This window comes from Astyanax mexicanus, chromosome 5 (genome assembly GCF_023375975.1).
Source record: "Astyanax mexicanus isolate ESR-SI-001 chromosome 5, AstMex3_surface, whole genome shotgun sequence".
NCBI lineage: Eukaryota > Metazoa > Chordata > Actinopteri > Characiformes > Acestrorhamphidae > Astyanax > Astyanax mexicanus.
In genome coordinates this window covers 56,712,007-56,738,879 of record NC_064412.1, presented here as the reverse complement: position 1 = coordinate 56,738,879, position 26,873 = coordinate 56,712,007, and the positions used below count along the sequence as shown (strand labels likewise).

General features: G+C 38.4%; 1 protein-coding gene across 11 annotated transcripts in view; it reads right to left on the bottom strand.

The window, feature by feature from the left end:
* Nucleotides 1-26,873, bottom strand: part of LOC103031252 (unc-80 homolog, NALCN channel complex subunit) — a 54,924-nt gene that overhangs the window by 2,798 nt on the left and 25,253 nt on the right. For 6 of the 11 annotated variants that reach the window (XM_049479847.1, XM_049479848.1, XM_049479851.1 and 3 more), the window contains 37 exons: nt 25,987-26,199; nt 25,657-25,757; nt 24,671-24,871; nt 24,468-24,575; nt 23,666-23,804; nt 22,767-22,948; nt 21,736-21,867; nt 21,436-21,622; nt 20,988-21,116; nt 20,100-20,243; nt 19,264-19,364; nt 18,854-18,940; nt 18,350-18,533; nt 18,124-18,218; nt 17,397-17,486; nt 17,179-17,280; nt 16,198-16,378; nt 15,790-16,055; nt 14,561-14,695; nt 14,315-14,453; nt 14,104-14,200; nt 12,456-12,626; nt 12,181-12,273; nt 11,459-11,677; nt 10,096-10,326; nt 9,158-9,281; nt 8,543-8,668; nt 7,697-7,820; nt 7,388-7,594; nt 6,338-6,522; nt 5,213-5,378; nt 4,937-5,116; nt 3,863-4,010; nt 2,847-2,903; nt 1,915-1,996; nt 1,483-1,600; nt 462-679 (listed from right to left, as the gene is read on the bottom strand). In XM_049479847.1, the coding sequence (XP_049335804.1) occupies nt 462-679; nt 1,483-1,600; nt 1,915-1,996; nt 2,847-2,903; nt 3,863-4,010; nt 4,937-5,116; nt 5,213-5,378; nt 6,338-6,522; nt 7,388-7,594; nt 7,697-7,820; nt 8,543-8,668; nt 9,158-9,281; nt 10,096-10,326; nt 11,459-11,677; nt 12,181-12,273; nt 12,456-12,626; nt 14,104-14,200; nt 14,315-14,453; nt 14,561-14,695; nt 15,790-16,055; nt 16,198-16,378; nt 17,179-17,280; nt 17,397-17,486; nt 18,124-18,218; nt 18,350-18,533; nt 18,854-18,940; nt 19,264-19,364; nt 20,100-20,243; nt 20,988-21,116; nt 21,436-21,622; nt 21,736-21,867; nt 22,767-22,948; nt 23,666-23,804; nt 24,468-24,575; nt 24,671-24,871; nt 25,657-25,757; nt 25,987-26,199 (5,462 nt within the window). The remainder of the gene's footprint in view (nt 1-461; nt 680-1,482; nt 1,601-1,914; nt 1,997-2,846; nt 2,904-3,862; nt 4,011-4,936; nt 5,117-5,212; nt 5,379-6,337; nt 6,523-7,387; nt 7,595-7,696; nt 7,821-8,542; nt 8,669-9,157; nt 9,282-10,095; nt 10,327-11,458; nt 11,678-12,180; nt 12,274-12,455; nt 12,627-14,103; nt 14,201-14,314; nt 14,454-14,560; nt 14,696-15,789; nt 16,056-16,197; nt 16,379-17,178; nt 17,281-17,396; nt 17,487-18,123; nt 18,219-18,349; nt 18,534-18,853; nt 18,941-19,263; nt 19,365-20,099; nt 20,244-20,987; nt 21,117-21,435; nt 21,623-21,735; nt 21,868-22,766; nt 22,949-23,665; nt 23,805-24,467; nt 24,576-24,670; nt 24,872-25,656; nt 25,758-25,986; nt 26,200-26,873) is intronic. The other 5 variants (XM_049479850.1, XM_022675335.2, XM_049479855.1 and 2 more) reach the window with 3 other exon arrangements.

Below are 26,873 nucleotides of genomic sequence, written 5' to 3'. Positions count from 1 at the left end.
CAAATGCTCACATATTTGAGGAAACCCCTTGTAATTGATGAATTTAGCTGCTATAAGTCACACTTCTTGCTGACACATAAATGTGCAAATATACACTATGCTTGTCTAGTTCCAGTTGAATATTATTGCCAATAGAATAGGACCCTCTGGAGCAGATAAACAAAAGCATAATGGCACCATGTCTAGTGCCAGACATAAGCTAAAAGTGTATATAAAGAAGCAACCTTACTCGTAATGCTTGCAATCAAATTTCTTACAGCAATGCTAGAAAAAAAGTAGAAAGACTGAGAAATGCATGTCTTGACCAAAGGTTATGTTTTATTGTAGTTTCCCCTGTGTCCAATGAATCAAGAGAAAGAGAAATACAATCTTAAAAAGACATCAGTATGACTTATAACCGTTATTTCATTAGACTAGTGTAGCTACACCCTTGATTTTGAAGAAACTAGGCTGAAACCCACCTGTGGGCGTCCTGGGCTGTACTGGTCAGGTTTGATGGTGGGTGATGGAGTCTCGGATGTGGTTAAAGGTGAGGCTCTGCCGTGGCTCAATCTCCTGACCTCAGTCACACCTGGCAGGACTGTGCTGAGTGTAGGTGTGGGTGTAGCGGACGGAGACTTTACAGAAGGTTCCTGCTGAGTCTCAGTGAAAGTAACGACCCTTTTCTGGTCACAATGTGCTAAAAAAAACATAAATACACAGAATTAAAAACATAACCTCATAATCCTAATGTACCAACTAAAATCTATGAGCAAGCATTAAAAAGAAACTGTCAGAAGAGACTAGAGCTGCCACTGATAAAACATATATAGATTGTTTTTATGAATAATATTAAATAATATTTTTCTTGTTTTTTTTTTCAACAGACTAAATAATACGGTGGCTTGTAAAAGTATTCACACCCCTTGAACTTTTTCACATTTTGTCACCTTACAAACACAAACTTATTTGTATTTTATTGGGGTTTTAAGTGATATAACCACACAAAGTACAATTCACAATTGTGAATTGGAACCAAAATTTTATGACTTTCTGAGATTCTGAGCTATGGATCTCTACAGCTCCTCCAGAGTGACCATGGTCCTCTTGACTGTTTCTCTGACAAGTGCTTATACTGAGACTAAAATTAAACACAGCTTTTAATGGTTTCTTTTGTTGAGTTTTATTACATAACACCTTTTTGAATCTTGCACCTCATAAATAACCCAAAGTATGAAAAAAATATATAAAACTAATACTAGAATTACTAAGTAAAAACGAACTAAAACTAAGGACTATTGAAAAAATAAAAACTAGTAAAAAATAGAAAATCCACTTTAAAAACGAATTAAAACATTAAACTATAAAGAAAAATTCAAAACTATTTTAACCTTGATGCGAAAAAGTACAAGGGGTATAAATAAATTTGCAAGTCACTGTAGTAATAATAATAATAATAATAACATATTATACAAAGCCTTGTCAATCAGGATATTTCTGCACCTCTTTCAACTGCTTTGTTTTTGGGCTGGATGCTCCTGCGTGTGGTAGAAAGCCTGGCTCCATGACGGCTCCGAGCTTCATCTTGCACCCTCGGGATGGACAGCAGCGGCCGACGAAGCTACGAGACAATTCCACCCCCACACAGTTTATATACAGGACTTATGTACAGTAAATGCTTCTGTTTTATGAGAAAACACAGTGTGAAATAACAGCGTGTATAAGTGGGGGGGGGGGGGGGTACGCTCGGCACGGCACAGCGCCTTTGTTACAGAGATAGTGATGAATGTCTGACTGTTGGCGTCTGTCTAGGTTGTATTCAGTCAGTGGAGCTCCTGTGTTTTCTGTTACCAAGATAAACAAGCAAAACTCCAGAAATGTACCTCAACAATAATAATAATAATAATAATAATAAATAAACAGCATGTATCTCACCTGCCTAAGACCTCTTTTACGGCCGAGAGGAGGCTGAAGCAGGAGATTCTGATGGCCGGGTTCACTCTGGACACTCGCGACCCTGCAGGATAAAGCCCAGGAGCAGACACAGCGTGCAGAAGGTGTTTATGGGTGGTTATGGTGCGAAAAAGAGCCATAAAAAGAAAAGTCTCCACAGACTGAGGAGAGTTTAGAGGTAGAGTTTCTGCCCCACAAATCCCCCAACAGTTCCAAGTCTCGTCACTAATCAAACACAGCGACAAACAAAGACAAATTGTGAAGCATGAATCGCAGGTGAGGAACCTGCAATGTCATTCACAACACCACAGGGGATTTACAGGAGTTGGTGTTGGGAGGGTCTTTTGTTTTATTTTTGGGTCAATTAATATTGTAAATAAACTGTATTTTTAATTGTTTAAAAACAGTGTAAAACACCTGTAACACATTTTACTCTATATAAAGAGCCTGATATCTCAGCGAATTCCTGATCTAAACCTGCCAGACCACACTCCTGAGCCCCACAGATTGGCACCCCAGCGAGGAACTCCAATTTGAGCAGTGAGAAAAGCCTGAAACATGAATGGACACACACCATGGCACCATGAGGCTCACTGGAAATGACATGAGTACCACAACAAGTGACAATAGAGGGGCATTAGTGTCGAAATCTTAGAGACAGGGAGCGAGACAAAGAGGGAAAATACACAGTGGAGAGGAGGGAATATCAAGAATAAAGTAGGATAGGAAGACGAAGAAAGAAGAACAAGTGGAGAAAAACAGAGAAAAGAAAGAAAGAGAAAATAGAGAGAGAAAGATAAAGAAAAGTGTGTATCCATTGTGAGGAGTCAGTGAATGTGATGAGTAGGGAAGGCAGGCCCAGCCCCGGCACACACACAGTGAGACACCGCAAACACAGGGCCGTGACACTGTACCGTGAGAGGTTACCCTCCTCCAGCATCCCCTGCGACTCATCTAGCACATTGGGTTCACTGCGGAGTGGGCAGGAGACAAAGTCAGGGGAAAAGACTCAAAAGGTGCATGCAGTCCACAGCTTCTCACAGACGTTCACCTCCTCTTTTTAAAAGGAAAGACGTGGTTATGTTACGTTGTGCAGGCAGGATAAGATACAAGGTACAGCTCTGGAAAAAATGAAGAGGCCACTTCAGTTTCTGAATCAGATTCTCAGATTTTGCTATTTATAGGTTTATGTTTGAGTAAAATGCTAGAATCATTGTTGTTTTATTCCATAAACTACAGACAACATTTCTCCCAAATTAAAAAATATATATATATATATATCGTCTTTTAGAGCATTTATTTGCAGAATATGAAAAATGTCTGAAATAACAAAAAAAAAAGCTGCAGAGCTTTCAGACCTCAAATAATGAAGAAAAGAAAACAAGTTCATATTCATACAGTTTTAAGAGTTCAGAAATAATCCCAGAAATAACCCATTTGTGTTGTTTTTTTTTTATCACAGTTTTTTAATACATCTTGGCATCATGTTCTCCTCCACCAGTCTTACACACTGCTTTTGGACAACTTTACGCCTTTACACCTGGTGCAAAAATTCAAGCAGTTGAATTTCAAGCTTGGTTTGATGGCTTGTGATCATCCATCTTTCTCTTGATTATTGATTGATTGGTTTTCAAATTGATAAAATCAAAGAAAACCGCCATTTTAGGTGCTCTCTTTTATTTCCAGAGCTGTATAACATGATGACTTCCAGCAAAAGATTGGATCTACGGAGGAAACAGAAACTCCAGCAAGTTTCAGTCTGAGGGAGATGTATGCTTGACTGAACTCTAAAGCAAATGAGTTATATCATATTATTATTATTATTGATTGATTGTCATATTTGGTTTACTCTTCACAGTCTTCAAACCTATTTTTCTTCACATATTGAGTTGAAATGAACCAGACCCAGGTGTAGAAGCTGATTTATTACCTGTGGCTGGGCAGCATGGTGCTCAGGCCTGGTTCTTTCTGGGCGGAGGAGGAGCCCGTGGCGTGGCTGGAGAAGCGCCGCTGGCTAACGAGGCTTGGGAAGAAAGCCTCGTGCTCACTTACCACACTGGGGATGCTTATGGAGTCATCTAGGAAGAAAGGAAACGCAGATTATTTCACTAAAATATGGCAAAAATGCAGTAATGCGCTCTACAGTAGTACACTGTTCCAGATTCACTGTTTATTGTACTTAATGACATGTTATTGAAATAGCCTAACATTTTTAACGTCGGTTTTGACAAAGATGGCATAGGTTCTCTGGGGCAGTGCAGGTATACAAGCGGTGCCTTGAAACGGCCCTGGGGAGAAGCTGTGGTAGAATGAAATGAAGCGGTACCACTGCTCTCTAAATAGAGTAGAGTAGTGTAGGTACCATGCAGTGGAAAAAGCAGCAAAATATGGAGTTTGAGATGGAGTAGAAATTATAATAATGTACATTTTTTCAGGGATAGACCAGGCAGGGAGACGGGGAGGGGGACGCAAATGCAGGTAAGAATATAATTTATTAATAAACAAACAAAAAACAAAGGAATAAAGAAACCAAAGACTGGGAGAGCAAATGGGAAGGGTAAATAAGAAAACAAACAAGGAACTAAGATAGATAAAACAAAACAGAACAAGGAAATAAACAAGGAGTAAACGAGGGCAATAAACTGTGAAATATGAAAGAAAACGTGGGATAGACATAACAACAGAGGTTGGTGCAAAGACCGACAAAGAAACAGTGAAACACCAAGACTATAAATACACAGGAAACATATGCACGAATCTAGGTACACCTGGGAAGGTAACGAGGGGGCGGAGTTACAAATGAGAAAAGAGGAGGGTCCATGTAAATGGAAAAGTACTGGGGAGCACACTGGGAGACGGGAGTGGGAATAGTAAATGTAGATGTTGAGTGCTATTATTTCGACAATGGCAGCAATAACACTGTTAGTAAATCAGTCTTTTAATGTCATGACTATTAAAACTCAATGTAGAATAACTTTAAAAATAAAAAGCGGATTGACTTTACTTTCCTCCTCCTCTTCATCAGTGCGGCTGAGTGTGTCCTGTGAGGGCTGGCGGGACGGTTGACTGTCCTGCTCCCACACTGTCCCCGTGCCGGTGTTGGAGCGGGACATCGTGGCCAGACTGAGCCGGTACGCTGATGTAGACGTGCCCACTGTACTGATGGAGGTCTTCCCCTGGTAAGCTGAAGAATGGGTTTAGAAAATGAGCAGTGAGGACGTTTTTAACACATTTATCTCCAACAGTTAATCAGGAGAAAAAGTAAAGCACACTTCCTGACCAGAGCCGCTGTGTACGGCCTCTTTCAGGATCTTCAGCTCGTTGTTGAACTCGGCGAATAGGGAGCTCTTGCACAGCGAGCGCGGGATGAAGCGCCGCTCCAGCTGATCAGCAATGTGATGTCGAGCCGTGATCTCCTCCTGAGACTCCGCAGGCTGGGTCAGGAGCTGAGATGCGGGAAAATAAAAGATAATTTAATAGATATAAAAAAGTCTAATAGAGTCTAAAACACAAACCCTGGTCGCGGAGGCACCTTAATTTGTAGGTTTTTGTGATTTCCTTACTTTTATTACATGATTTTCCACAAAAGAACAATCCAGAACTAAAACAAAAGCGAGAGAATCTCTATAGTGGAGAATACCCACTTAAAGTGAGTCTAAAATAAATGGGTTCATATGAAGCAATTAAGCAAAATCACAGTTTATAAATGTCTGATCAGTTTTATACTAAAATATATACTTATGTCCTCAACACAGAACCAAATAAAATATTTCAGCACCACTGACATCATTTTTTAAGGTTTTAAACTCCAGGTAAAAAGTGTTTTAAACACTCAGTGCTCTGGCATTATCTCCAGCATCAGCTCAACCAATCAGCTTACAGTAGCAGAAACTTAAAACTACTTAAAACCTGACAAAAAAAAATCGAAAAATTAAAATACACATTTTTTGCTTTATTTTTGGCATTTACATTATTCTACTTTTAACTACTAAAATTAAAGGAACACTTAGAACAAGTAGTTAATTACTACTTTTGATTAAGTTTTTTTTTTTATTTTTAGCTCCATTCACCCACATTCATAGAAGATTCTCTCGTGAACTCCCTCTAGTGGTTAACAGTAATTTCCTGATATACAGAAACAGAAAGTGGTCCGATTCTCCATAAATGTTTTTTTCTGATTTTGCAGAAGATGTGTTTTGGACGTGTGGTTCTGTTTCTCTTTCTACGTGATCCCATTGGCTGTAGGTAGACGCTGCTCCTGACTCCCAGTCGACGACTGGATCAGATATCAAACATGCTAGATATTTGCAAAGCTTATGATTGAATCAGGTGACTCAGATGTGAGAAGAAAATCATCCAGGACCAGGATTGAAAAAATCAGGTAACTCTGCAGAATCCCGCTCACCTTGCACTGTATAAATGGGCGCAGGAGCACGAAGATGGGGATGCGAGTGCGCACTATAAAGTCAATGAAGTCCCAGAAAGCCAGACCGCCCACTTTCCGCAGAGCCATCTCCTTCACCTGCAGACTCAGTCTATACCACTGATTACCCAACTGCCTCTCGAAGCACACCAGCACCACCTTCAGAGCTACACACAGAGCAAATAAACAGAGACTCATATCATAAACATCTTTTACCAAAAGGAAAAATACAGGAAGTAGCTGCATTTCAAAACCTAGCCTCAGTAGGACTGTCCTATGAAGATTATTGGTCTAATTGGTCTAATGGGGCTGTGTGGTGACATTGTGGGAAAACTCAGAGACGACACAGAGCTCTCCTCAGACACTGGATTATACTTCAGAACTGAAAACCAGCCACAGAAACTTACTGTGAAATAATATTTGAAGGGGAGATATTATTGAGTGCTTTCTATAATGGATTACTTGATGAATCTGCAGTTTTTACAAACAGTAAGATTAAAGCATATATATGCTTTATGCTGATGTATTGAGGCATTCAAGCGTGTTGTTTTGTATTAAAAGTAGTCAGTGCAAAGTATACTGCTTTGAGCTTTACAATTAAATAAACCATTCCTCAAGGAGAGACATGGAGAGACAATTCTTATTCTTTTTTTGTAATTAAGATATTCAAATTACTCAATTACTCAGACTTGATTCAGCCTTATTTTTTACGGACAAAAAAATTAAGCCTGAACACCTGAACACACCTCACTTCCAGAACAACACGCCCATTAGCAGATATATATTTTTAAGTGACTTTCCTATTTAAAGATGCAGATGGAATTTGTGAAAATAGACCGTTTGCGGGGTGTAAGATAGCAATTAGCATCGCAACGCATCTTGCACATGGTGTAAAACAGGTACCCTTGACTTTGAAACAGCCTTCTCATAAAGCTGCTCAAAAAATCTAGGCTTTGGATTTAATATGAAATTTAAACTCTCAAACTGCTTTCTATAATTTTAATTCTATAGTTCAGATCCATATCTCCATACCTAGGTACGCTGCTTGGCTGGTGGACTCGGCGAGACCCTCTCGGCGCAGGTCCTTGCCCGTTTCTCCGGGGGTGGAGCAGTGAGCTGGAGAAGCATCCAGCACAAAGTTCTTACTACGTGAGGTGCTGATGATGCGCGGAGGCAACAGGATGTTGATGACTGTCTGCAGGAGCAGGAAAACCTCTGCCTGCTCAATTTGAGGGCTGTCTGTGGGATAAAAAGAAATAAAACAGCAGCGTTTTTAAATCAGGTACAAATAATTCTAGTACGTCTAGTTGCTTTAATATAAATAAGAGAAGAGACACTGACCTTTGCTTCCTGAGCCAACAGTCAGCACAAACGGAATCAAAAGGTTGAGCAGCATGCCCTCCCGTCGCTCTTGATTGGTAAAGGGAGAGATCACGTGACTGAGTGGGAAGTCATCCTTCAAAGCCTATGGATAAAAAAAGAAAGTTTAAGAAAGTATATTTTCAATATATATAGATCCAAACACTTAAAGAAGAGAACTCTGGTGTAAAATATACTTTTGTTGTAGTAAAACATGATAAAAGTTCTTATCTTTGATGAATAGCACACCTCCGCTCTCCCACAGCGTTTAGAGATCCAGAAATTTAAAAAATAAATTCTACAAAAAACCCTTCAGACCGGCTGACAAGGGGCATAATTTACCCCGATAAATCACTTTTTCCACTGTTATCCTCCTTGCTGGAATACAGAGAGCCCTGATATTTAAAACGAGGCATTACAAACTTAAAAAGTGCACAAGAAGCTGAAAACAGAGGTTTTTAATGAGCTTCTTGTGCACTTTTTAAGTTATTAAAGCCTCGTTTTAAATGTCAGGGCTCTCCAGATTCTAGCAAGGAGGCAAAGTAGAGCTACTTTGAGCTGGATAACGATGTAAAAAGTGATTTATCAGGGTAAATTATGCCCCGTATCTCCCAGTCTGAAGGGTGTTTGTTGGACAAACTGTTAAAATTTCTGGATCTCTGAACGCTGTGGGAGAACGGAGGTGAGCTATTTATCAAAGATAAGAACTTTTTATCATGTTTTACTACATAAAAAGTCCATCTTACACCGGAGTTCTCCTTTAAACCCTATTAAACATGACATGACTAAAACCTGCCATTTCACAAGGTGCATCTGTGCATCACTTACCTGTATCTGCATGGCTACTAAACGAACCACAGCGGTGCTGAAGGGAAGAGGAGGGGACAGGTATGGACTTAGGTGCAGTAAAGGCAAACCATCGGCTACACTGGAAGGTCCAACCACACCCATCACCTAGACAGAGAAAAAAACGATAAATAATGCACATTTAAAAGACTAAAGACTCTGAAGACATGCACGATAAACCAGAATTATTCTAATCATTACCCAGAGACCTGGATCAGATGTATCAGAAATTACCCAAACCTATTTCTACTAGCTCCCTAATACAAATTCTGCTAATTTGTTAATTTGAGTATTTGTATTTTTAAAGATATCACAATTTCTAAGGTTAATGACAATATTATGGATGGATTGTTAGCTTCCTTAAATAGCAAAGACGCTTACAAATATATCTTTGACTACACCGATAGGCGCGTTTTTCTAGAAGACCAGAGGTGTGTTTAAGTAACTTGCACCAATAAAATAGCAATCCGCCAAAGTCAGAGAGCACCTGGCTGACTTAATTTTATGTTATGCCCAAAACACATCTATAATTAATTAATAGTATTAGTACATGCCTTTTGCGCGTTTTCAAGCTGCAGAGAACACTAAAATACTCACCAGGTTAACACAAACGTTAATAAGAGAGCGAAGGTGAGGAAGGAAGGAGATGATTGGCTGACGATGGAGAGTCAGACAGATTCCTTCTATCAAACTGCTGGCCGCCTCCCACTCCACCTGTCGTCTGAGAAAAAAGTCCAAAAGCAATAAACAATGAATAATAACATTCACATAATATCACCAATCTTTTTGAAAATGGTGAACGATATTATTTTATACAGTAAAAATAATATGAGCAAAATAGAAAAAATAATATGTATTGATGAGCTTTGCATCTCTTTTAAAATGTGGCAGTGTGTCATGTGCTTCGTTCACAACAAAAAGTTCTGAGATCAGAGATCATAACTTTTAATGCTCATTTAGAAAAATTTGGTTACAAAACATTCTGATAGTAGTACCAAACTGCGCAAAAAGGATTTAAAACATTTCGAAACTGTTTTATGCAACAAAACCTGTTTTAGGACTGTTATGTGACTTTTTTAATTTTGATACGTTTTGACTTTTGAAGTTCAATTCGAAACTGAATTTTAATTTTCACATCACTATTTTAGTTTTGTGTTTATTTTAAGTTTAAGATTTATTTTGAGTTAATTTCATTAAAATGTCTTGCGTCTACATCCGTCTTCTCATTCTTTAACATCTGTGACAAAATCCTGTTTTCCTCTTCTGGTATATGTGGTAACTGTGATACAGGAGAATTACACACTCACATAAACTCACCTCATACTTACCTAAACACATTTCATACACACTCAACCACAGGGCTGACAGAAAAAGCTGCGGGCAAAGACGGAGCACGACACCAAAACACGGCACCAAACACAACACCAGCGCACCCTCGCATCCGGAGATGCAGGAGGGGGGGAAGCACGGAGACCAGCGTGTTCACCGACAGGAACAGCAACGGAAGAAAGCCGGCAAGAAGCCAGAGGACAGACCTGGAGTACAGAGCCTGCGGGCGCGCGCACCTGAGCGTGGGCATCTTGTGGATCTTGTTGAACATGCGATCCAGACGCTTCAGGATGAGGATGAGGGCGGGGCGCACGGCTTCGGACGACCAGTCGGTAATGGGCAGCATCTCGGTGATGTAACGGCGAAGGCCGCGGCTCTCCATGGTCAGAGTGTCGTACGGAGCGAGCTTCAGGAGGGAGTGGGCGATCTCAGCCAGTCTGAGAAAACAAAGCAAGAACTAAAGCATTCAGGGGCACTTTTAATGCCAAACATGCATGTATCAGTTTACTCAGTTTGCAACATTTTACCAAAGATAAGAGCTGTACAGGACTAGGATAGTAACTTTAGCTGAAGTAACTTACTATAAGCATTGGTTTGTTTGAATATACTTTAATGTAGTACAGTGGTCGGGCCACTACTTCAAAATCTTTGGCTATTATTCTTTTTCCTATATGATACCCTATATTTGCTGATTTTGTCACACACATGGATGTGGCGCAGTGCACAAACCCAACTTTTACATCAACAATAAACAGAATAGTAAATAAAATAACATTGCTGTTCCCGTAAATGAGCTGCTGGAGCTCCTTCACAGCGTCAACCAGCAGCTCAGTTTCCTCTGCTGAGAAGAGTTTGTTGGACACGTCCAGGTAGCTGCACCGTTAAAATAGCAATCCACCAAAGTCAGAGCTCACCTGGTTCTACTCTTAAAGAGAATGATGAGCAAAAAAAAAAAACTCTGATTGGTTTATTTTTTACGTTACGCCCAAAATAAAAAAACACACCCATGATTAATTAAGAGAATTACTACATGACTTTTGTGCGTTTTGAGCTGCGCCCAGGTGTACTTTTCCCGCCGTTACGATAGCACAGACACAATGACATGCCCTTAATCAAGCTGTGTGGAGCATGGTTGGCGACTCGCCTATATGACCTATATGAGGTCTGACAGGTGAAAAAAGCAGCTTGTCTCACTTCACAAAGGTAAAAGCTGAACAGGACCAGAACAGTAACTTACCATTAGCACTGGTATGTTTTAATTTAATTTCATTTAATGTAGTACTGTTAAAATACTGTCTGGTGCGGTGTGGAATTAAACAATGGTCAGACCACTGCTTCAAAATGTGTTCGCTACAGTGCAGTTCTCAATTTAGCAAGCTTTGGATATTATTCTTTTTGATTTATAGTACCCTATAATAAATGCTAATGTTGTTGTTTTTATCAGCTCCCATCGTCTGAAAAGAAAAATCAGGAAAATGTGTAAAAAAATAAATAAAATTGACAGTTAAAACAGATTAATGCAAAGAAATTTACACAAAGATCTCAGAAATTCTGCATTTTCCTTCGTACCTCATATGGGACTTTATATCCAGCAGCTCTAGAGCAGTGACCCTGGGTTCTCCAGCCACGTTCTGCAGGATTTTGAGTCGAGGGCCGCAGTGTTTGTAGAACTCGGTGCAGATGTTGAGCAGAGACTCGCGGGGGCGACGAAACTCCTCTCGGGCGATCCGTTCATCCAGCTCCTCTCGCGGCATGCCCTGCCCCTCCTCCATCAGGTGCAGATTGTCTCTGTACAGATAAAAAGATTAAAGAAATTAAAAACACATGTTTTGTTTAATAAGAGGGGTGATTTTTAGCAAACTGTGCATTAGTTATCAGCTTATATCTGGTAAATTATAATAAAAAAAAAAAACTGAACTTTTAGAAACAGAATATCATTATTATCATCATAATAACTAGAAAAAGACAAAAACAGAGAACTCTGTAACTATTAAAAGTAGAATCTTTTCTTTACAGAAATTACAGATGAAGCCAGAGAGCCAAAAGACTCTTAGAAACTGGAGAAAAAAAACTGCTACAGGAAGACGTCTGGCTGACCCACATGGAAACAGCAGCTTTAGCCTTTAGCTCAGATTAACATGATTAAGGATTAAACTGAGTCTCAGTTTCAGCAGAGAAGAGAATTAGAATTAGAATTAGAGTTTATCTGACAAGAGAAAAAAAACTGCAGTAATAAAGTTATTGATAAGATAAATATAAAATTAACGTTTGTGAGCAGGTATTGATCTGACCTGGTATTTGGTCCTCCAGACATTGTGTGGTTGGCAGTAGTTCCTCCTTTATGGCCCTGATCAGAGCGACTCATCTGAGGCGCAGTCATTGGCCTGGAAAACAATATCATTAAAATAAAATAACATTGCAAACCTACCCATTAGCACTTTTTAATATAATAAATACATTTTGCAACTTCAGCACAATCTTTTCTATCTTAAATCTCATATAGATTACTATAATAATGGATGGTTATAAGTGAATTTATGTACTGTGTGTGTAAAAACAGACGGACCGAGTCAGAGCCTCCACGCTGTACAGCAGGGCCTGCAGGGACGTAGCCAGAGCAGCTATAGCTGCGATCTCATCTCTGGCTACAGACACCGACTCCAGAGCCTGACTGTTACTCTTCAGCTTCTGCAGATAACACGGAACCAGGGCTTCCAGAACCATCAGCATCTGTAGACTAAAACAGGAAACACAGGACTTCTCTATGAGGAGAAAATAAGCATCCCTTACGATAAAATAATACACCTACTGTTTATTTTAATAAGTAAAGTTAAGTAAATTTGAAGTATATACTACGTAGTAAGTATACTAAGACCAATGTACTGGTAGAAGACTATTTCAATACGTATTGAGACAAAATTGGCCCAATTTTAGTATATAAAAGTATACTTTTAAGTCTGCTTTGGGTGTACAAGCAGTACAATTTGAGTACCGTACTAGTACTAGTACTAGTTTACTAATATAATACGGGCAAAAATAAAACTTAGACGTAAACTTAAAGTATACTTTTAAGTGTTAAAAATTTTAGTTAAACATTTAGTAAACTTAAAAGTAGTTTACAACTTTAATCTTTTACAAGTTTCATTTTGTAGTTCAGGTGTACTTCACTAAAACTTTACTAAAAGTGAACTTATAAGTGTACGGTTAGTTTACTACTTTTAAACTTTATTTCTATTCCACTTTTTAACTTATTAAAATACAACTTTAACCATACTCTCAGTAAACTACTTGTCTTTACTAGTGGTTTTATACCTAAAGCACTCTTACAAGTCTTTTAAAAAATAATCAATATCTTCTATTGTGAGCAAATATTTGTAATTTTTTTTTTCACTGAGAGGGAAAAGTAGAAGTATGAAATGTTTTTTTTTAAGTCTATTTATGTATTATTTCTTTATTATTAGTTTATTCATTAGTATTTACTTTTTTCAGTATTAATATTTCCCTTTGTACTGCTCTCTCAAATTGCCTATGTAAGCCAAGTTGCCAGGTTTGTGGTTTTCACATCAATGTCGGCTTGTTTGATAGTCGTGGGTAAAAAAATTCAATGGACGAGGTGTTTTTTTGGGCTACTTTTATATTAATATGTCTTCATTGCTAACTGTTCAAAATGAAAATGTACTGCAACCTTAGATACTGTAATGGGCTAGGTTAAGTTCCTGGTGGGCGGGTTTTTTTGACAGACTGTGAACAGCAGGAATATGGCTGGACCTGGCAACCCTGGTTGCATCTCACAGTAACTCACAGTCTGCTTTTCTCTTAATCACTCCAAAGACAACAAAAGCTTAAAAAATGTGGGATTTAAACGCTGAGAATATGTTTAATGTATAATGAGCTGATGTACAGTGAGGATGGGTGTTGTCTTGTCCCTTATCTGGAGTGTTTGCATATTTGTAGACATAAAGAGAGAGCTGAGTGTGGCCCTTTACCCCTCCCACGTCATTAATGAGACGTCGACAATTAAATTCTATGGTGACAAACTTTTATAGTTGATGTTTTCGGATTATATAGACGAATCATTGCAGCCTTGATGAACTATACTGTGCTTTTCAGAAATTATACATGAAAAAAGCAGTATCCTGCCATCCAAAGATTTTATATTATGATCGGAGTATGCATTAAAAACACTAGTATATCAATTTAATCTAAGGACGTACCTTCGATATGACTCGGGAGCATAAGCCACCACTGTCACACACAGCTTAATGGACTCGCTGATGGAGAAAACCAAGTCCTCGTTGCCGTAGCAAAAATCTGATGTAAAGAAAGAAAACTTTTAGTTTAAAAAAAGTTTTAGTTCCAGAGGAAAAAGACACGGTTTGGAAATGAGCAGTGACTGATGAGAGGGGTTCACGGGGAATCTCTCACCCAGAGAGCGAAGTGGTTTCTCTGCCTTCACCAGCTCCAGAGCATCCAGACCGTCGGCGGTCTCTCCTTCCAGAGACACCAGCAGGTCAAACAAACACTGAGCTGAAACTCCTTTAGAGAGACCAGTACTGGTGCAGGTCTGAAAATACACACAGCAGTTTACTGTCATCAATTTAAAATAAGCATCAATGAATTATAAATTATTATAAACATTAAAATTATATAATAAAAGTCATGAGTGCTCACAGTGAACTCCAGCAACGGGGCGACGCTGGCGAACAGCTGCAGGATGAAGGGCTTGCGGTGGAGGATGTAAAACTGACGACAGCAGAACTCGATTCCTCGACGCAGCAGAGGGTTACTCTCGTAATCAGCATACGTCTTTAAAAAAAAACAGAAGAAGAACCAGTGATGATTACATCCATGATTACAGCTATCAAATATTTTGGTAATTCTACTGAAAATTCCTTCAATTTATTAAAAAGCTCTGGAATATAATCAAGAGGAAGATGGATGATCACAAACCATCAAACCACCAAACTGAACTGCTTGAATTTTTGCACCAGGAGTGAAGCAGCATAAAGTTATCCAAAAGCAGTGTGTAAGACTGGTGGAGGAGAACATGATGCCAAGATGCATGAAAACTGTGATTAACAACCTGGTTATTCCACCAAATATTAATTGTTGAACTCTTAAAACTTTATGAATATGAACTTGTTTTCTTTGCATTATTTGAGGTCTGCATTTTTTGTTATTTCAGCCATTTCTCATTTTCTGCAAATAAATGCTCTAAATGAGAATATTTTTATTTGGAATTTGGGAGAAATGTTGTCTGTAGTTTATAGAATAAAACAACAATGTTCATTTTACTCCAACATAAACCTATAAAGAGCAAAATCAGAGAAACTGATTCAGAAACTGAAGTGATCTCTTCATTTTTTCCACAGCTGTATATGTACATATTTGCTTGGTTAAAGAGCAATTATACAGTTTAGATATCAGAAAGAGAATTGTGGATTCGCACAAGACTGGTTGATCTTTGGGTGCAATTCCCAAATGCTTGAAAAAAATGATTTTTTTGGCCATTATGCCATCGTTATGTATGGACGAAAAAAGAGGAAGCTTGCAAGCCTGAGAATACCATCCCAACTGTGAAGCATGGGGGTGGCAGCATCATGTTGTGGGGTTGTTTTGCTGCAGCAGGGACTAGTGCACTTAGATTAATACATGGCATCTGAAGCAACATCTCAAGACATCAGCCTAGAAGTTAAAGCTTGGGCGAAAATGGGTCTTCCGAACAGACAATGACCTGAAGCACAGTGCCAAACAAACTGGTGCCAAACGAAGTGGGTTAAGGATAATAAAGTCAATGTTTTGGAGTGGCCATTAAATAGCCCTGATCTTTGACTTTGCAGAAAGAAAAAAATGCTTTAAAAAATTCTCTCTATAGTTATTATGCAGTAACGTAAGTATACCTGAAGCATGGTAGGGAGAATCCACTGGTAGCCGCTGAGGGAGAAGAGGTGGTTGAAGTGCACAGCTGTGTTAATGGCAGTGGCAGTGTACTGCCTGAGGAGGGCGCTGTCTTCAGGGTGTAGCAGCAAAGCTCCATTAAACACATTGAGAAACAGCATGATTTCATCACCCCAGGGGTATTCACTGGGCATGCCCAGAAACATCTCCTCCAGCAGCTTGATCCACAACACCTTATGCAAGGTGTCCATACCAAAGAGTTCCTTCCCTGAAATACAGCAGCCAATCAACCAATTAACCAATTAACCAATTAACCAATTAACCCCTCAACGAAGCTGCTAATTAACAGGATAGTAAATAGCCATATTCCCACAGCACAGCTAAAATCAAATGAAAGTGCAAAGACCCACCCAGAGGCTCATTAAAGAGCGTGAACTCAGCATCGATGGCTGTTCGGGGGAAAGATGGCAGGCGCAGCAGATCCTCCTGAAGCAGAGAGACGTGAGATTGCTTGTGCATGGCTGGCATGCGCTGGGTCAGAGAAATGAGGAAGAGAACCCGGCCCACTTCCTCCAGCTTCCTGGAAAACACCTGGAAGAGGATATCGCATTAATCAGTACCAGTCTTATACTAGTGCATCTCAAAAAATGAGAAAATTATTAAAAAGTTACGTTATTTCAGTAATTTAGTTTAAAAAATGTAAAACTTTTATATTATATTATATAGATGTATTACACACAGAGTGATCTATTTTAAGCGTTTATTTCTTTTATTGTTGATCATGATTATGGCTTACAGCCAGTGAAAACCCAAAAAACAAGGAGAAACCAATTGTTAACCAACCATGTTAGTTATAGCAGTTATTGCTGTAAAAGGGGGACATCACACCAGATGCTGAAAGCATCTGAAAGCAAGGTTTGAATACTTTTGCAACTCAACAAAACAAAGATTTAATATTATGGTAGGTAAATATAACTGAAAAAAAAAAAAAACACTAAAATGCAAATGCTGTTTTGAGTTTTCTTTTTCCAAACAAGTCAAACTATTACAACAAAATCAAAAATGAAATTAAATCACTTATTATTTTGCCCTCATTATATTGAATAGTTTTTCTACATAAATAAACAGGGATATACAGTATAATATTTTGCCTTATTTGTTTAAATATGTTTTCTTTTTCTGCTTTTAGGACTACTTTTAGTAAAAATCTGATTATGTTTTAGTTCATATTTATGCAGAAATATAGAAAATTCTAAAGAGTTGACAGACTTTCAAGCAACTCTATACATTATATTAAACAAGCGATTAAATTCAGTAAAGTATTTTGAGTAATACAGCAATATTGAGTGTTTTTCTAAAGAAAAACTGAAGAAAAAGCAGATAAAAAAGACCTGTTTCTGAATCAGCTCCTGACCCTTCTCTGGAGCCATGTGCACCAGGTTGAGCTGAGGAGACACCGACCGCCTGAACGGGTAGATATCTCGCACATACGTCTGTAATCAAACAAACAAATAAAAAATAAACACTCATTTTTTTTCTGTACGACTAAAAGCACTGAATGTACTAAAATGAAATTCAGAAGTGTTTCAAAATCTCAGAGACGTCTCACCTTGGCGTAGTGGATCAGATTCCAGCGTTTGTCCATGAGAAAGTAGTGTGCTGAGCGAGCCTCCGGTATATTAAAAAACTCAAGACACTCCTGTTCATAAAAATGACCAGGACAAAATAAAAATAAAAGATAGAATATTACACATTTACACTTTTCAGTAAATGTTTTGAGGATACACGTTTATACAATAATTATACACTAAGTTTATTGTAAAATCATGAGAAATAATCAAGAATTTATCCTGCTTTTGTTAAAATAACTGTACTCTACTGTGAAGGAAAGGCTTTCTACAAAAAAAAAATCCATTACTGAGGTCAGGATTTAGAATTATCAAGTTTTTTTTTATATAAATACAAGTGTGCAATTTTATTGTATAAAATAACAAAAATGAACAAAATGAAATAATATTAACAAATTTCTACCACAATACAAAAATATAGAATATTTTGCGTATGTACACTTTGAGCAAACCACTATGACTGGGAGAAATTCGAATGTTTGTGCTGTTTGTTCGAATCCCGGCCATGCAACTTGCCATCATCTGCCAGAGCCCTGAGAGCGCACAACTGGCCTTGCTCTCTCTGGGTGGCTTGCGTTGGCAATTCATTAGAAGTGGTGTTCACAAACAATCGGACATATAGTGATAATGTATGCATCACTATCACTATACGAACAACCATGAATGTAATATAATAAAATATAATAATATAAAAAAGTGGCATTTTACCTTCAGCAGGGCTTCAAACTGTGTGTCTTCGTGCACGGGTAACTGGGTGGGAATATCACACTCATTCTGTCCATGAACCACCAGAGTTTTGGTTCCTTTACATAAACAGAAAGCAGAAAATGCACCATTTTAACACATTTAACATAAGTATTCATACCTTACATCCAGTGTATATTACTGTATGTGATAAATGCAATTTTTTTATTATTATTATTTTTTTTTTTACCTGGCATGGAAGCGGTAACCAGCAGTTTGACCTCACACTGCTCTTTCTTCATGGTTTGTTTGAGGTCTTTAAAGAAGAGGCCTTCCACATATCCCACCACCTCCCACAGGAAGGTTAAAGTGGCTGAGATAGCGTCCATACCCCACTCACATGGGGTGCGCACAAAATACATTATCAGACCCACCTGGAAAAAAAAAAAATAATAATTTACATAAGCAAGATTTAAAGAAACTATGGGTCTATCTATCCATCTTACACCCCATCGAAAGTCTACTTTCATGCCTTTAACTTGTGAATATACAGCTCTGGAAAAAAAATGCACCAGGAGTAAAGCAGCATAAAGTTATCCAAAAGCAGTGTGTAAGACTGGTGGAGGAGAACATGATGCCAAGATGCATGAAAAAAAAACTGTGATTTAAAAACCAGGATTATTCCACCAAAAAAGTATTTAAAAAATCCCTGTCTGTGAAACCAACCCTGAGTGTTTATTTTAAAAGTTCTTACCAGATAGTTGAAGAGAATGTGTGAGGTCTGTGCAGGTAAGTCTCCAATGTTGAGCAGCAGCTTTCTCAACATGTACATGAGCTCATCCTAAAGATAAAAATAAATACCTTAATAACGAAAAAACTACTCAAAACCAGTAGTACTTAACAAACCCAAATCATCCCAAATTATATTATCAACATTAACATTGTAATATTTGAACATTATAGTCATTATGGCTTTTAGAAAAACGTCATTATTTTTTCTCCTTACATTACTTTTACGTTTATACTTTACATAGTTTTAAAATCAGTACTTTTACACTTTTACTTAAAGAGCAAAAAGTTTAAGTTGATACTTCTACAACTTCTACAGAAGTATTTTATTAAACTCTAGTATCTATACTTCTGGACTTATCTCCAGTTTCTCACCTGTCTGTTACTGACTGTGAGTTTCTCCAGGAAGTGACGAAGCACGAGCGCAGGATCTTCAATCAGGCAGTTCCACAGCACCTGCTGAGCCACAGCACTCACTATAGAAATAAAAAGATTATAAAATTGTGATAGATTAATCGGTTCCAACAGTTTTCAAGAATTTAGTGTACTTAAATCATTTAACTAATTAATAGGAACTCATAGAATCAGAATGTTCAGTTCAGACTGCTGGTAATACAGACTAGAAAAAATAGGAAATATTAATTGTGCAATGTGTTGTTAAGTTTAATAATTGTACTGGACAGTAAATAAAATATTTCAGTTTTAAAAAAAATCTCAAATTTTCACTTTAAACTAATATTTCTATTTGTTTTTTTGTTAATTTATCTCACATTTACAAAAAAGTCTTCCAAGCTGATCCAGACTCCATTTCTCAGAATGCTGCTGACACTCCTGATCATCATCACATGACACTCACTCGGTCTCGGTCACCTGACTATTGATTGTTTTCACCTGCTTTTCTGTCTATATATACCCTCTCCTTTGTTCACAAGTTTGTTGACAAGTTTTTTACTAGCACTACAAGCATTCCTGTTGCTCTTGTTGCTACTCTATTTTTGACTTTGACTTTTTGCCAAGCCCTCGTTTGCTATTGCTCTTGTATCTTTCGGTATGTACGTGTTTAGCATTTATCCTAGTCTTGTGATAAAATCTTCTTTCATTTTTTTTTTTTAAATCTGCATGTGTCTGATTTCTGTCCAGTCCTGACAGTATGTATATAATTATGCAGAATATGGGCTATACAAAATCATGCCTGTATGAGGGAAGTCTACCTGCTACACCATCCTCTCGAACATCTCCATCCTCCATTAGATGCACGATGGGCAGGACAGCAGCACAGATGCATGCTGGGAAAACGGACTGGGGCGGCTGCAGCATGTGATGTGTTGGGGTGTGCTCAGTAGTATTCTCGTCATCTGAAACAGTAATACAGGATGATTAGAGAGGGAATCTTTAGTTGCAGGGTAATGTAGTGCCTGTAGTTGGGTCATTCTTCACCTGTTTACTCCTAATTTCAGTTTGATTGCACATAATGTCAGTATAAACCAGGGCTGCAGCACCATGAATTAGTCGAGTAATTGGATAAAACATATTTTTTAGGAGAAAATACGACATTTCACTGAAGCAGTAATACACAAGAGATCCTTATAGTCCTATAAGGTGTAATATACGGTGCTGCAGTCGTAGATTAGCACAAAAAGATATTAAAAGATTTTGATTTAAAGAAGCAAGAAACAGTATATCACTCGCTTGCCAAACTGCAAATACAGCTCTGGAAAAAGATGTTTGAGTAAAATGAACATTGTTGTTTTATTCTAAAAACTACAGACAACATTTCTCCCAAATTCCAAATACAAATATTCTCATTTAGAGCATTTATTTACAGAAAATGAAAAATGGCTGAAATAACAAAAAAAAAAGATGCAGAGCTTTCAGACCTCAAATAATGCAAAGAAAACAACAAGTTCATATTCATAAAGTCATATTTGGTGGAATAACCCTGGTGGTTTTTAATCACAGTGTTTTATGCATCTTGGCATCATGTTCTCCTCCTCCACCAGTCTTACACACTGCTTTTGGATAGCTTAATGCCTTTAATCCTGGTTTTTAATTAGGTAAAATCAAAGAAACTGATCAATAATGGTCAGTAAAGCTCTTACCTTCAGCACTGACCACCGAGCGTACGGACCACACCGAGCCGCGGCGGAAGGAGTAGTTCCGGTGAGAGTTGCTGGAGGCGCAGGAGGGGCTGACTGATAAACGCCGTGAAGCCAAGTTCACCACGTCTTCTGCTGACAGAGCACAAAACATTAGATATTCCTCATTACAGACGAGATGGAGAACAGCGTGCAGCAACATATTCTCACATTCTTTTACACTCACAAACTAAATATAATATTGGATCATTATTTTTCTCAATAAATAAATGATCAAGTATAACATTTTTGTCTCATTTGTTTAACTGGGTTCTTTATCTACTTTTAGATTTTTAGGTGTGAAAATATGATGATGTTTTAGGTCAAGTTAATGCGTGAATATTACAGAAAATTCTAAACTTTTAAGCACCACTGTATATAATTTACAATGACACTGAAATCTGGGACGGACCCTCTTCCTCCTGCTCAGGTGGGGGGCTGCAGGTAGGCTCATAGCAGGCCTCCTGGGCGATGGGGATGGCTGTGATGATGCTGGCCTCTCGACCCAGCCTCCTCTTCTCCTCCTCCTGCTGCATGTTCTTCAGGATGTGCTCGGCTCGCTGGTGAGAGCGGGACACCGCACGGGCCGAGAACGATTTCTGAAAAACACACAATAATCCAGCTCACGTTCACCAGCAAAGAACACAAAGATAAAAGCTGCTAAAGTGTATATACTAATGGTGTAATGCACGAGCCAGCGGGCAGAACTTACAGACTGATCTTCACTGATTGCGTCTGGAACCGTACCGGCATTTATGGGCACCCAGGGTGGGTCAAACATGGGCACACAGGGCATTCCCAGAATTGGGGACGGCAGAGTGAAATTAATGCTGGGTGGAGGAATCTAAAATACACCAATAAAGATCTGCATTAAAGAACAACAATACATTTACACAGATCAAAAACGCTTCAAAAACTTTTTTTTTTAATTTGCCATTACCCACTATTATTAGAGATAGAGAGAAGTCAGAGTTTAACTTTTTTTAAATATAATACTTTCTATACAATATCTGTTTTCAAAAGTAACATATCAAGTTATTGCACTTTGAGATTTCTTTGAACTGTAAAGTGCATTATAAATAAAATGTATTATTATTATTATTAAGTTCAATAATGACCAAGGACAGTGCTATTGATTAAAAAAGTAGTAAAACTAATATTCAGAACAAGTTTTCTGAATGTTCTTAGAATGTTTTTATTCACTTTTAACATTTCCATAGTGTTAGTATTCATCTATCTGGGAACGTTATGTGAGAAACATTCTAATATTGTTGTAATGCTAGCCATTATTAAGTCACATGTTTTAGAACATTTCTGGAACATTATTTCTGTAACATTACAAGCTAAACGTTCTTTAAATGTTCTTTGTTAGCTGGGCAACTGATTATATAATCATGCGTAGTCATGCTTAGCACTATGATTGGGAGATTGCTGATTTGAATCCAGGTCATGCAGCTTGCCAGCAGCTACCAGAGCTCTGAGAGAGCACAACTGGCCTTGCTCTCTCTGGGTGGGTACATTAGATTGGGCTCTCTCTTTCCCCTCATCACTCCTAGAATGATGTGGATCAGCACAAGGCTGCGTCTGTGAGCTGATGTATCAGAACCGAGTCGCTGCGCTGCTTTCCTCCGAGCGTTAGCGCTGTAATGCGTCACCAGTTATGGGGGATATACAGCTGAGTAGCAGCTGAATGGGTGGAACAGATTGATCCAGCTATACTGTGAGAAAATGGGAAAATTGTACCTTAAAGATCTGCTGTGCTCCCTCCTCCATGCGAGGCCAGACCTGGTAGCGGAACCTCCAGATGGTGTAGAACTTCAGCACAGAGTTGATCCTCTGACTGGCCTCACTGTGCTGAAACTCAGCCATCATCATCTCAGTAACAGCATCGGGTACCTTCACCGCGCACAGCAGGAACATGGCAGCTGTGTGCAGGAAAGCAGCAACGTTTTACAGATGTTAAACAGACAAAGAGAGACAGAAAGACATATTAAATACTAAAAGATACAGGTAAGAATCCCACAAAAAAGTATAAGAATTTCAGATGCTCTGGACTGACTAGGAGAGAGGTACACTTGATGTACACAAGGAATACTACATAGCTATTGCAGTTCTCCCAGGAAGAATGGGCTAAAACGTTTCCTCTGCTGAGAAGGGTTGGACATGTCCAGGTAGCTGCGCTGCTAAAATAGCAATCCGCCAAAGTCAGAGCTCACCTGGCTCTTAAAGGGAATAGTGATCAAGGAACATGCTGACTGGTTTATTTCACGCTACACTTAAAAAGGTGTACTTTTCTTGTAATTACGATAGCAAAGACAAACTGACACGCCCTAAATCAACCTGCACGGTGCATGGTTAATGGCTTTATAGGTCCATAAAAAAACATAAAATTACAAATAATGCACATATTTTTCTATTTTTCTTGCCACTGTAAAATATATCTCCCTAACTAAAAATAATAAAATAATAATAAAATATATACAACATGTAATTACTGTTGTATATATCTAGGTAAAAATCTTTTATTACTTCAACTTGTATATAAATTGTAAACAAATAAAAAGCAGAGTCAGTATTAGAGTAAATAATAATGACTGCGAGATTATGAGATAAATATAAATATGACGGGGGCTCAGACAGACCTGCAGCAGCAGCAATGTGCTCATCCACACTCAGCAGCAGCTCCCAGGCCGCGGGCTGGATATCTCCATACATGTCGTCTGTGAGGATCGGAGCTGCTTTAATGAGCAGAGAGAGAGGAGCTGGAGCGAGACTCATCACCTGCACACATAATAACACAACAAAATACAAAATATACCTTAAATATACTGGATATAACTGATGTTACAATTACTATTTTTTTTTTTTTTTGCATTTTTTGTTCAAGTCATTTGATATTAAGTATCTGCTGATACCAAGTCCTGATTCAATACTGGCAATGCAGTAAAAGAAATGTTGTCCTATAAGGTATTTTTGGGAGACAGGCAGTAATAATAGTGTAGTGTTATTTGAGCCAGGCAGACTACATTTAGGCTTTTTTTTTACAGTATTATAATATTGATATAGTAAAATTTTGATGCTTTTTAAATGAACATACTGTAATGTTCTTAGATAATGAGTTTAACTTAACTTTAATAGAGAAATGGAGTAACAAAGCAATGTTACATTTTTGATAAATCTATAATCTTGTTTTTTGTTCCAGCTGATTACAACCTTTTGAATATGATTGGCCACAACTTCCGATCACATGATTGGATCAGTAACATCTCTACTGGAAATCGTAGAAATTTAACTGTTTATACATAGGTATAGTCATGGTGCAATAACCACAATGAATATCAGCACAAATGGTCTGCACAAAATTTGTTATTGCATCATTAAATCATTAAATCATGTACATCCTTAGGGTTATGTAGTGTAAAACGGTCGTACTGAATCACGCACCTGTGTTCGGATGTATTTCAGCATCCCTGAGTCTTTCTTCCCCTCCGCGCTGCTGTCAGTGGGACGTCTCTTCATGGACGGGGTCCGCAGGCAGGACTTATCTGAGCACTAAAGAGAGAAGCATCAGATTCTGGTTCAGATTAACTATAATAAACACCAGCCTGTTTAATAACTGATCATAATATTTGTTTCGGTCTGATCACCTCTTTGCTTTTCTTGGCTCGTGTGTTGATGCTGATCCCGGAGCTGTTCTCTCTCAGGCTGTCCACCGTCTCTCCGTACAGGAGTTTGATGGCGCGGACGAGGCGGGCGCAGGAGCGGCTGTGGCGCTGGTAGCAGCGCGGGTGGCAGAAATCCACGTGGGTACAGATGAAGCTCTGCTGGTTGCACAGCAGGATCATGATCTGGCAGAAGAAAGAGGGGACAGAGGGGACAGAACACAGTATATGTTTCATTCACTACATCACACACACACAACACGTAAAAAAGGAGATTAACAAGCTCACCAATCTGCACATACTGCACTCAAAAACCCTACCGATACCTATATCCTTGCTATACGACTCTGCACAACCTCCTATCTCCAGCACTAACCACCCAAATCCACCCAACACACCATCCCTCTGCCTATCAGGAGACACATCGACTACTAAACTACTAATACAACACTAAAAACTAAAAAAAAAACACTATAGAATACTCCTAATGTCGCTAATCATCACCAAAAAAAAAAACCATCTTTATGAACTGGAAAACAAATAGACTATCTCTCTTAAAACCATACTTAGTTTGGACACATAATAATCAAACACAAGATAAACAATAAAAACAAAAAAGGTAAATAAATAGGAGAATAATACTGGGTCAATTTGCACATATGTTCATTATTCTGTTTTTTTGTTTGCTGTTTAGGTATAGCGCTCCAGTCTCCAGACTACATTGCCCAGAATGCACCACACCCAGACATCACACCCATTCCCGATCACATGACACAGCACATGACACTATCAGGAAGCAGATCACCTGAATACTTTGTTCTTTTATTTGCATCTGTCTTAACTATATATATATATATATATATAAAATAAAAGAACACATTTGCTTGCTTTTTTCGATATTTTCATTGATTTTTGTGATTTCCGTCGACATGATCACATAAACACAGAGACAGGTATGTGAGGGCACTAACATGCAGCCATGACATGTTGCGGTGGTAGTTGTCCTCCACTCCTCCAGTGCTGCCCCCGCCCTCAGGCTCGATGCTGGGCTCACTGGCGCTCCAGGGGCTCCCTGGAATAAAACAAAATAAAAAATGCAAAAGTGGGTTTTATTCTTTAGGATGCATTGCTATTTAGCTTTAGGTTGAAAAGTGTTTTTTTACACTGCAGGACAACCGGACTAGATCTGGACTAAAACAAATGTTTTGGTCAGACTTAGACAAACTCAGGATTTAGTCAGGATTGTGGAGGCACCATTAAAAACGTAGAGCTTAAATAAATGATTATATAAATTTTCACACCTATATCAGTGACTGTGTCTCTGCTCTGAGACAGCAAACGATCAGACTCAGCATCGTTCTCAGACTCGGAGTCCTGCCTCGACATCTTAGTGCTCTTCAGGCTGCCGGCTCTGCGGATGGAGGACAGTGAGCCTCCCTTTTTCACCTTAAAGCTTCTCGCCCCTTTAATCTGCAGCAGACGAGATCCTCCGATACGAATCTTCCTGATGGGAGCTACGGAGAGGAGAACAGAACAGAGCAGAGTATAGAACCAGAACAGATGGTTTTAATTTTTTATCATTATTTTGAAATGTTCTGTATTGTAGATTAATGCTAAAATCATCCAAATTATGACGTGTTAAAAAACTTTATGAGATAGAATCACCTGTAATTCAGGCTTTCAGTTAACAGCTGTGCTGAACTCATCAAGAGTTAATTACTTGTATTTCTTGTCTCTTAATAAAGTGTTTGAGAGCATCAGTTAAAGTAAAGTAGTGAAGATGTAGAGTTACAGGTATACAGTGAATAGTGAATATTTGAGTAATGTTCGAATCCAGGTTATGAGAAGCAACAACTACTCAACTAAATAAAGAATAACATGACTTTAAGAGAAAAATGAAGTCAGTCAATCTGAAAAGAAATATTTCAAGTGCAGTCGCAAAAAACACCATCAGAAATATTGTGATGATTAAACTGGCAATCATCAGGACCGCCCCAGTTACTAGCCACAGAAACCACAAGTTAACTGCTCCCCAGATAAGAGCATCTAAATGTTTCTTCACAGAGTATTTTGGTTTGTTTTACTCTGTTTTTTAAGTTACTACATGATTCATTATGTGTTCCTTCATAGTCTGATAGATCACTTCACTATTCATTTACTATGTAGGAAAAAAATAAATGAATAAATA